General features: G+C 39.5%; 1 protein-coding gene across 1 annotated transcript; it reads right to left on the bottom strand.

The window, feature by feature from the left end:
• Positions 1 to 9,331: 9,331 nt before the first annotated feature.
• LOC119821440 (type 2 phosphatidylinositol 4,5-bisphosphate 4-phosphatase-like) lies at positions 9,332 to 10,145 on the bottom strand. Its single transcript, XM_038340444.1, is given in 2 exon segments — positions 9,332 to 9,586; positions 9,589 to 10,145. Coding segments are annotated over 2 exon segments (774 nt in total). The 5' UTR covers positions 10,120 to 10,145; the 3' UTR covers positions 9,332 to 9,343.
• Positions 10,146 to 11,754: the final 1,609 nt, after the last annotated feature.

Below are 11,754 nucleotides of genomic sequence, written 5' to 3'. Positions count from 1 at the left end.
ATTCATGTTTCTTGCGGGTCTTACTCTCTGTGGCAACTTTAGTGTACACTTTGTATATACTATTTCATTTGGCCTTTATGATAACCTTGTGTGTAGAGATTCATGTTTATTTTTTAAAAAGCTGCTATAAAAGAAAATCACAAAATTTTAATACCTTAAAAGCAGCATATTTTTCATTCACATGAAATATTTTTCCCACAGTGGAGTTTTTTTTATTATTACACCAAATAAAAACCCTTCATCGTTATAAAAAAAATCAACATCAAAATGAACCAGACCCAAGTATGAACTCAATAAAGGCAGAGCGATCATTCAATGGAAGCCGTGGAACTCATGTTGGATCTGATTCTAACAAATATGCTGCTATGCACTCATCCATCACCCCAAACATGAAGTCCACAACAGACTTAGAACCAGAGAAACAATGCCCTTTTAAAGAAATAGCCTTTTCTATCCTCTTTTGTAATTTGTCCACATTCCTTGCATCCATTCTTCAACATTTAGTCCTTCTTGTTCTGTTTTCTGCATGCTGTACTGTATTCATATGTGCATTTGTTTGTGTTAGAGTCCACATAGGAGTTTCTCACTTAATATTATATTATATATTATATAATATTACATATTCTAAGGCCACCCATTTTCTGCAAATTTTGTGATCACATTTTTCCTTTAGAGCTGAATAGTATTCTATTTTTTATATTTTATTTTACTACTTTAAAAAATACCAATCCAAATTTCCCACTCCCTCTCTCCTCCCACTCTCTCCCACCTCACGCCCTTCCAATCCTAAGAGAGGGCAAGGCACCCTGCTCTGCGGAAAGTCCAAGGCCCTCCCCACTACATCTAGGCTGAGCAAGGTATACATCCAAAGAGAATAAGATCCCAAAAAGCCAGTAAATGCAGTAGAGACAAATCCCAGTGCCACTCTCACATGAAATATTATCAGTGGTCGCTTGGAGCAAGAGAAGCCATTACTCCACCCAGTCATTCAGGGATTGAAGTAGCTTGGTTAGAATATGCATGGTTAGAATGCGATCTCAGGCCACACAGTCTGCCCACATATGAAGGCAGAGCTAGACGGGGATCCTGTGAGGTATCAGCTATGTTTTAAGTGGCACACAGAACCTATTCACAGAGTCATGGCAATGTACAGGGTTCTGTGTGAGAAGTGTTGCCTAGATCTTTGCCCAAGAGGAGTGAGGAACTAGATGGGTTGAGGGAATAGCTATCTAGTCTCTCTTTCATTACAGATATATGCTATACTGAAAAAGGTAATACATGAAGGAGTTTCAACATCACCATGTAATATACTACAGGACACATCTGTTGAGTTCATTACACGATTATATCATCTGAACCAAAAAATCTAAGCTTCTGAATATAATATTTAGTTTGCATGTAACAGATGTCAAAAAATGGTTTGGATAAGGTTTTCAAATAAGCCTTAGTTTTATTTGGCAATAGGTTAAATCCTTGTAGGTTTTCCTGGTAGGCCAGACTCTTGAGACATCTAAGTGTGTGGTAAGACTAAACAGTCTTGTGATTTTGTTGAATAATGGGGTCTATTTAGTAAGTCTAAATGGACTGAGACATGGGTCTGGTGAAAGATGAATCAGAACGCAATGGAAAGCTACTGATGTGACATAAATAAGTCTAAAGTACATGCCAAGGTGCACATAATCTTTTTCCTTCACTGGGGACTGCTGAGAAGTGGCCTGGAGTCCAGCAAACCCAAGGAACGGGAATGTCTGCCTTCACCGCCCTCTTTCCTGACTACACCCCAACCTCACTCAACCACCGAGGGATGGACTTCTCTCAAAATCTAAGTCTTTTCAAGAATATCCTTTAAATTTAATGACTTGGACCTGGAACAAGGGATCGATTTCATGTTCCCTTTGAGGACAGATTGAATTTTAGTTTTTTTTCTTTTTATTCTGAGAAATGTTTCGTATTTTTCTTGTAATGTTCGCACTGGTTTAAGTTATCTTTGGCTTGTGTTACTCTCAATCAATTCATAGTAGCCTGTCTCCTACAAATTTGTAATGTTTCTGTGTAATGTGGATTAAAGTTATAATACTGCAATCAATTTGGCTACTCAAAACTTAGAGCAAAAGGAGGTTATGAATTTTAAATAAAGGAAGAAGAGGTATATTGGGGAAGCTTTGGAGGGAGGAAAGGTGGAAATTACGTAATTATATTATAATCTTGGGAAATAAAATTATTTTTAAGAAATAAATAAATTTGTTGTCCATTCATCCTATTTTGTATAATACATTTTTCCTCAAATAAGGCCTGTTGTTTCTGCATGTCTAGGAAAATTTCTCAGCAGTAATTCACGCCTGATGTATTCATATGGAGTTTGGATTTTCCTGATGATGTTGTGTAGATTTGGCTCACAACTTTCATCCTTTCATTCCATTACTCTGGCACATTTCCCCTGAGCAGCTTCTATTGCTGAGTCAATCAGGTTTAGGTTTATCTGCTCAGTTTACATATCTCCACCTAGAATCAACTTCCCATGGGAGCGAAACTAGGCTTTACCCACTGGAAAGTCTCCCGCTTCACTGGTTAATAATAAAACTTAAGTAAGTAATGGAACGAAGTAAAACAACTTCCCTATCAAACTTTAATTTTAAAATTATTATAGATATGCAGAAGTTTCAAAGAGAGAGGTGTCTAAAGTACTAGAGACCAGAGAATGAGTTGTTTCTCTTGCAAAAAATTTAAATATAGCTAACTATATATAATTAAATGTATATATAACTATATATAGATGTATATATATAACTGTATATAACTAAATGTGTGTATAATTTTGATCAGAGTTAACTCATATGTGGGAAGTCAAAGCAACATCATTATAACTTTATGCTCTAATTCCCTAGAGATAGTAACAGAATCATATGAAAAACAACAGACTACCTCCAACTGAGGGATGTACACCAAAATAAATAACTAAAGTAACTCCTCACAATACCATCAAGAACAAGGAAAGTTAAAAAAAAAAAACATGGAATAAAGGAAGCCTAAATAGCATGACAACTGAATCCCATAGGCACCGTGGATATGATGTTGCCCTAAGGTAAAAAACTGGACAGAATTGAGTAAAACATAAATTTCTGCTTATAGTAATAGATAAATGAGTTAGTTACCTATAAATGTATTGTATTTATTCAAGATGTTAATAACATGGAAACTAGCTGCAGGAATCTGTGGGAAATAGCTGTTCTCAAGTTTTATGCAATTCTAAAACTAATTTTCAAATTTTCTTATTACAAATTTTCTTTAAACTCTTAAATATAAGGGCCTCAAAAAGAGCTGGTATAGCCTATAAACCCCAGGAATATTATGGGCAACTTGTGTATTTGCACTGTAATTAAGACTGTGCTCTGAGGTCTTATTTGTTTGTTTTCCCTCAGATGTGACTTAGGACGCCTTGTTCTTTCAGCCGACTGACTTGCTTACATAAACTTTGCCATCACTTTTCAGCCTGTGGTTATTACCAACAGAAAACACACCAAAGCTCTTGTGCCAAGGGTTTCTAAGGAGGAAGGGAAGGAAAAACAGAAAGAGAAAATCTCTAAGTGTTAACGTGTTCTGTGTGCTAATATTCTAGGTGGCATATACTGAAAGCCCAACCTGAAGCAATAAAGTTTATCACTTAATATTATAAATATTTCAAGGTTTCTGGGTAGATGCACAGTTAAAACATTAGTGACACCAACATGTTGGATAACTATACCAAAAACTACCTACAGCTTCATCTTTAGCATCTTTGTTATGAGACTGCCATATGTTTAAAATTCCATTTAATCGGAGAGAGCTGTATTTGATAATTTATTAAAATGAAACAAAACTTAAAAAAATGTACCAGTAAATGATGGCAGTAGATGCAGAGATCCACATCCAAGCACCAGGCTGAGCTACAGGTTTCCAGTTGAAGAGAGGGGAGGGATTATATGAGCAAGTGAGGGGTTCAAGATCATGATGCAGAAACCCACAGAGACAGTTGACTGGAATTTGTGAGAGCTCATGGACTCAAGACAACAGCTGAGGTGCCTGCATGAGACCAAACTTGTCCCTTTGCTTGTGAACAACAGTTTTGTAGTAGTTTGTTTATGGGACCCCTGGCAGTGGTGGGACCTTTGGCAGTGGGACCAGGATCTGTGCCCAGTGCATGAGCTTGCTTTTTGAAGTCCATTTCAAAAGGTGCGATGCCTACTCAGGCTTGATGGGGGGAGGTTGGGGCAGGGCTTGGTCCTGCCTCTACTGAATGCTCCAGGCTTTGTTGACTTCCCATTGGAGGCCTTACCGTTTCTGAGGAGTGGATGGAGGTGAATTGAGAGGAGTTGTGAGGAGCGGGAAGAGGGGAGGGAAGGGGAACTGTGGTTGGTATGCAAAATGAAAAAAAAAACACTGTAGTATGTGGACACCCATCTATGTCTGCATCACTGCACAAAGCGCTATTGTGTCTCATGGTTAGATATAATATTAAACCTTTATAATACTTTTACAGACAAGAAAGTATATGTGAGAGTTCTCTAAAGAGAGTCATTATATCATACTTAGACAGGTTACTCTAGTTTTACTAATGCTTCTGAAGCCATGGGCCCATATTCAAGAAAGCAAGACTTTCTATTTAAAATTAGTAGAAATAGACAGTAAATGGTGCCATTCACCGTCTGCAAGAAGAATCCCCATGTCTTATGATGTGTACATCTGTCGCTAACTGGTTGGAGAGCAAGAGAAACAAGTCTTCATGGTGAAAGGATGTTGCCCATAGTAAAATGAAACGAGAAGAAACTTCAGTTTAACTGTCCCGGCATGATTTAGAATCAGGAGAAACGCATTGCTTCGGACCATGTGTCTTTAATGAATCTAGATTATTTTTGACTAAAGATAATGGAGATTTTATTGGTTTGGCCTAATTGATTCAATCTGTCAGCAGGGTGAAGTACAAAGAGCAGCATTTCCTAATTTACTCAAGGAAGTGAATATTTTTCTTTTTTTGCTGACTATAACATTTATGCCATTAATATGCCTGGGTGGAAAAAGACTACAAATTAGAATACCATAGAGACTATTGGAGCTACTCTTCTAGAAAGCTCCATATGCTTTTGAACTTGGTACTCCGAGATAATATTTGAATACGCAACTTTACTCCTTACTGAAATCTGTCCATCAAAAATTCCCCTGGAAGTTGATCACTTCTGGATTTCAATCTGAACATTATTCTAACATTAAATATACTAGCTTAGCATTGTGGGTCATGAAATATTTTCTTAAGAACTTGGTCACATGGGGCCAGCGCCTATTAAAGAACTCATTATTATGTTTGATTAGCTAGCCCTATGTTAAAGTAATGTTACTCAATTTACATAAATATTATTGACATTTTAAACCCACTGGTCCATGGGAAGCAAAGAATGTCCACAATTCATTCAATTGATATCTAAAGTAGTTTGGGAGTCAAGAGAAAGAGATGCCATCCAAATATTGGTTTAAAAGATAATACCCTAGGAAGCATGGGGGCTTTGCTAGGCATTAACCAAAGGTTCACCATGTAGAGAGTTACAGAAGAATTGGCAAATGGGAAAATGTCACAAAGTTTTTTAATAACAACATAATAAATGATACACTTGAGGAAAAGGAGTAGTTTGGTCAAGAGTAGAAAGGATAGAAAGGAGAATTTTAGAAAGAGATCCAAGTGTCTCAAATACCTTGCTCACTACTGTTCTATATATTACGGTCTGCCACATGTTTTGGCATCCAGGCAACATCTATGGATGTTGGTAAGGCAACATTGCCTAACCAGTGGTATCTCTCATTGAGGAAAGAGATTTTCCTAAGGAAAAAGTAATGCATGGGGATGGAAAAAATAATAAATCTTCAATTGAAGAGTTATTTGTGTGTTTTATCAAGGTCTAATAAAATCTAGCAGAAGCAACTCTTATCCCTTCTAAAAATAGATATCTATAGACAGTTATGTCTATAGATAACTGGGAGAATTTTTTAATGTCTAGGTAAAATATTGGGTGTTTTAGGTCATGTGCTTAGATTGGAAATCTCAATTATATTAAAATAATAAAAGTCAGTAAGTCCTTTCATGGTCAAATATATGATTTACCTATCTCGACGGTAGATGGTAGGATGAGCTAACCTAAGACCCAGAGTATGGTCTGGGCTGTAGCTGAATAGGTCAGTCTGGGCCTCTGGGACAGCTCACCCATGCCTATGATGGGGGTGGGGTCATCTATCCACAGTGTGTGTGTGATGGCACACTCTCCCATGAGAGATATAGCCAGATAGTACAGGGCGAATGAAGGGCAGGGTCAGTTCAGCACGGCCTTCAGATTTCAACAGGTATGGTTTCTATAACTACCCAAGGAGACACTGGCCATGGGCATCAACACAGATCCCAGCTATAACAGGACCATGGATCCAGACATGGATGTCAGTAGCAGCTTGGGCTCAGATGTCACCATGGCCTTGGTGGCAGCACAGGTCACCCAGATCAGTATGGCCCTGATGGCAGCAAGGCTCTCAGGCACCAACATGGTCTCAGGTATCTGCAAGGCCTTTGATAGTAACAGGAACCATAGATATCAGCTCAGACCCTAAGTAGGACCATAGACCATAGACACTGACATGGAACTCAGCCCTAGCCTTGGCTTCAACATCGCCATGTCCCTGGGTGACAACACCGGCCACTCAGATTGGCTTGTCTCCAGCAGTGGAATGGCCCTCAGACACCAAAAGGCCAAGGTGGTGGCCCAGACCCTAGGCATTCTTATGGTCTTTTGTGCATGGTGGCTCACGGGCAGACATGGTAACGGAGAGTTCTTCAACTTGGTCCAAAGATAGCAGTAAGAGAGAGAGAGAGAGAGACCCTGGGTCTAGCTTGAGCATTTATAACCCCAAAGCCCACCCTCAATGACATGTTTCCTCTACCAAGACCACACCTACTCAAGCAAGGCCACATCTTCTAATCCTTGTCAGGTAGCTCCACTCCCTAATAACCAAGCATTCAAATTTATGAGCCTATGGGGGCCTTTCCTATATAAATCATCACACTCTGACAAATCCCTGTATCCTTCACCTAGATTTGACACACTCACCCATTTTTTCTAGATGTTGCCTTCTTTTCATGACCTTGTTAGAAATCATAAGTTTGTATGTTTCTGCAATTGAATCACATATATATGTATATATGTATATATATGTATGTATGTATGTATATATATATATATATATATATACACACACACACACACACACACATATATATATGGATCTGTGGAATTACCACCTCCCAAAGGACTTTTGATTTTTCTTTTTCTTTTTTTTTTCTTTTTTTTGGTTTTTTTTGAGACAGGGTTTCTCTGCAGCTTTTTTAGAGCCTGTCCTGGAACTAGCTCTTGTAGACCAGGCTGGTCTCGAACTCACAGAGATCCGCCTGCCTCTGCCTCCCTAGTGCTGGGATTAAAGGCGTGCGCCACCACCGCCCGGCGATTTTTCTTTTTCTAAGATGATAGATGATCACCCTAACAAGTAGTTATTAATAGGAGATTGGAAATTTTACTGCTAACCACGGAGAGGAATAAAAATAAACAAAACATTAGAATTTGAGAGAGTATAGTCATAGCATAGAGAGCAAGCACGATTTCCATAATGACCATCTGGCACCTGGCATGTTCCCTCTCAGGAGTCACTAAGGTACAAACTGTATTATTCTTTGGCTAGCACGTGCCCAAGCTTTCAATGACGTACAATCTCTTTGTCATCACTTGTTTGTGAGCACATTGAGCCTTGTACCAGACACAATCAATAAGCAGAAAAACGGGTGCCAGACTAGCCAAGAAGCACTCCTCGTTTGCTGCCTTATTTTTCCAGTGTTGCTGTCATGGACTAAAGTCAGGTAGATCTGCATTTTTTTTTCACTCTTGAATAATCATCTTTATTAGTGTATTTTCAAAGATACATATAATCCTGAGCTACTGCATTTATACATTTATCATTTTCTCTTTGAGGTTTACATGTATTTCACTTCAAACTTTGCAGTAAGTGCATTTTTATATTAATCAGGAACGTAAATAACTTAAAATATTAGTTGTGTCCCTCAGAATCACCTACTAATTTACTCAGGTCACTCAATAGTCTGATCAACAATTTGAAAGAGTTTAAGCCATTAACTCTCAAGTACTTCGAGGCTGCAGACGTGGGCAGTGCACGAGCTGACTCCACAGACCCCGGGTGACGTCTTAGAAAGCCGTGAAGCTCGTTACCTCTGATCCATTTCCTGGAGTAAGCTGACTCATTCTTTATCTGGTCAGCTGAGAGACAGTAAGAGAATCTTTAACTTTAGTGTTTCAGCTAAGGCAAAATGCCATAGGTTCTCTGCACAGGGAAATGTGCACACAGGGATCTCACAAAGAAAAGTTTGCCATGATCTAAGGAGAGGGAATGCAGCCCAGTGTAAATGTATCTGTGATGAGATGATGAAGCCTTATAATGCATGTTTTCCCCAATACCTCCTCCAGTCTACAAAGGAATACATCCAGCAGACTAACACTAAGTTCCATAAACCAGATTTTTGTAAATGCTAGATAAAAAGACAAAAATGAAAGGCAAAAGGTTCTCTAATCTTAGAGAAAAGACATTTATCCAACATATCCAACTGTGGACAAGCATGTTCATCCTAAGTATTTTAATTTACTACCAAAATATTGTACCTTTCTACAAACAACAAAAAACAAGCATATAATATCTAGAAATGTTTCTCTGACAAGAATGTCAAGTTTTTGAAAGTACACTCAATTTTTTTTCCTGAATAAGGTAACTATAATCTTAGGTTAAAATTACAGTAAGCAGTTCAAGCAAAAAAGCATATTGCTTAGATTTTTAAAGCAAGCAATCCTGTTGAAAATGTAAGTACAAATGTGAACCTATTGTAGAAACATTTATAAACACTTCTTGGGAATAGTCACAGATCAGCAAGTAATGACATTACTGGTTTAAACATAATAAAAGACTGGTGTTAGATTAACATGTGATGACAAACACAGAAATACCTCTAAATGATTTAAAAGAACAAAGACGCACTTTATTCTTCCAAGTCTGATAACCTAGCAGCAAAATGAACTTGCATATAATGTACTGTAGTGAGCATCTGTTCAGAAAAGACTCAAAGTCTTGAAACTACTATATAAAGCAGGATGGAATCCACGAGGATAAATGATTTGAAGAGCTTATCAAGAACTACTGGACACTCTCACCTGGAACTCATATGTAAGGACACATCTCGGCGAATAGGATGCCCGAGACCCAAGGATTCGGGGTTGATTTAAGCAAAACTGTGTTCTGGATAACTGACTCTTATTGCACCCCAGTAACAAGCTTGGATAAGGCAAATCAAACCTAAGAGATAAGCAACTGCCCAAGACACGTAGGTTGCATGAAATCGCCTCGAAAAGTCTTGTGTGCCAACCGTTAATCCAACTCCAATGAAAATACGTATCATTCCAATGGTGATATAGGCACAGCAGCGTCTCCGGGGAAGTGCACTACCAACCGAAGAGATTTTTTTTTGCAGTGTGAACATTTTGCCAGAGTGTTGAACCTCAGTTCCATCCACAGGAATGTGTTTCCGCAGTGCCTACACACCACCCTTGTACCTTCTGGCTGGACTGGCACTGCAGGCTGGATGGGCTGTTCCTCACAAATGAGCATTACAGGGCCAAGGTTAATTATGCGTCGACAGTTGGGTCTCGGGCATCCTATTCGCCGAGATGTGTCCTTACATATGAGGAGACAATTACAAGGGCATCTAACATATTTCTTCCCTGTCGGGGGGGTTTTGATTGGCGTAGCTTCATTGCAAACCGTGCACTTAACCACATGCTGGTGAAGTTTACCGTCCAAGTTGATTAGCGATTGGCACATGCGACAGTTGATTACAGGAACACCACTGGTCCCTGGACTGGCGATGGCGGTGTACGGAGGAGGCAGTTCAGCTCTTGGGCTGCTTTCTTGCAAGTAAGGCGGGGCTGTGGGAGTGACATTTCCCGAGTGGGATGCTGACAGCAGAGGCGAACGCTCGTCCACCCCGTCAGCAGCCATGACTGCAGCAGCTGCAGCAGCAAGAGCAGGGCAGCCGCAGGCTGAGCTGGGCTGCGGCTCGGGAGGAGGTGGTGGCCGGCGCTGCCGCCGCCGAGCCGCGGCTAGGGCCTCCTAGATCTGCATTTTTTTTTTTTATTTTATTTTGTGTATGTGTAGACATTTGTGTTTGTGTGAGTGCATGCTGGCAAAAGCTAGAAGGAGATGGTGTCAGATCCCCAGGAGCTGGAGTTACTGTTGCTTATGAGCCACCTTACATGGGTGCTAAAATCAGAACTCTGGTCTTCTACGAAATGCATGCTCTTATAATCCCTGAACCACCTCTTCAGCATCAGGATCTGAGTTTGAAATGGTAATCTGCAGGTGTTCAGAGCGTGTCACGCTGTAACATTCAACCCCTTAGATTATTGAGCTCTGACACTGATTGATTTGGTTCAACAACCATTCTAAAGAACAAAAAAAATATTTGAAAGTGCTCAATGTATTAACCTGTCTGTAGAAACCCTTGGTATTCATTTGTCTCTTTTTTCTACCATCTTGCATTGGCTTTTTCTTCCTCATTCAGATCTGCTCCAAGTATGCGTTACTTAGGAAATAAGGTAGCCTGTCTCACTCTCTTGTCAGATACGGAGCTGTGGGCTTGTCTCCCACTGTTTTCAGTAACGATTTAACTTTCTTTGTGTGTGTTTATTCAACTAACATTTGTCTCCTGCATCAGCTTACAAGGTTACTCTTGAAACTGGCCCATTGTCCAGATTCATCATAAAGTATGCTTCTGAAAATAATGACAAACAAAACCAAAATGAAAACTCAAATTAAGAGAATGGGAAGGCTGTTGTCCCAGTATTCTGGAGGCTGAGGCATGCCATAGGTTCTGAGTCAAGGGCTATCCAAGGCTATAAAGCAAGGATGTGGAGACAGACAGACACAGAGAGACAGACAGAGAGGAGAGAGAGATTTTGAACAAGATGCACATCCCTTTTTATATGAACATCTCTGAAATTTTTAGCAGAAGGTATACTAACAAAAATATCAAATTCTGTGTGAAAAACTTGACACAGACCTTTTTGCTAGCAAAGAATTCAAGAATAGGAATTAGCTACAATTAAGAACACTTTATAAGGCAAAACCATTTGGAATGGATGGGCTAAAATAAGCACTAGCTGGCCAGAGAAGACATAGATTTCCAGATAAGAAAGCTAGAAACACACTTTGATCACTTTGGGGTTGTAGATTCCAAATGGTTCTCTTAGGTACATCTTATTAACAAGTACATCTGTGGATAAGTGAATGTAATTTAAAATGATTAAAACACACCTCTTTGTATAAATCCCCCCCCTCCCCGCTTGGCTATGGGCAACCCCTGCCCTTTACTTCTAGCCATTAGAATATAGCAAAGGTGAAATGATTTGCACAGTTGGACTGTTACTCTTATTCAGCTGATGCTCATGCGGTCCAAAGAAAGAAGATTACATGCATCGGCGAGAGTCGATCAGGCTTTCTCTGAGGTACTGAGGAGTAGAAACAGGCGCACACTCAACTTGTCTGGCTGTGCAAACAATGTGATAGATCATTGTGAGTGTCTCAGCCTTACAGCCACAAAATGGTATGCCAAATGTCATGAAAAATCCACTCTTG

This window comes from Arvicola amphibius, chromosome 8, assembly GCF_903992535.2.
Source record: "Arvicola amphibius chromosome 8, mArvAmp1.2, whole genome shotgun sequence".
In the NCBI taxonomy this organism is placed as follows: domain Eukaryota; kingdom Metazoa; phylum Chordata; class Mammalia; order Rodentia; family Cricetidae; genus Arvicola; species Arvicola amphibius.
The sequence above is the reverse complement of the archived record's forward strand: the minus strand, read 5'-3'. Positions and strand labels throughout refer to the sequence as shown.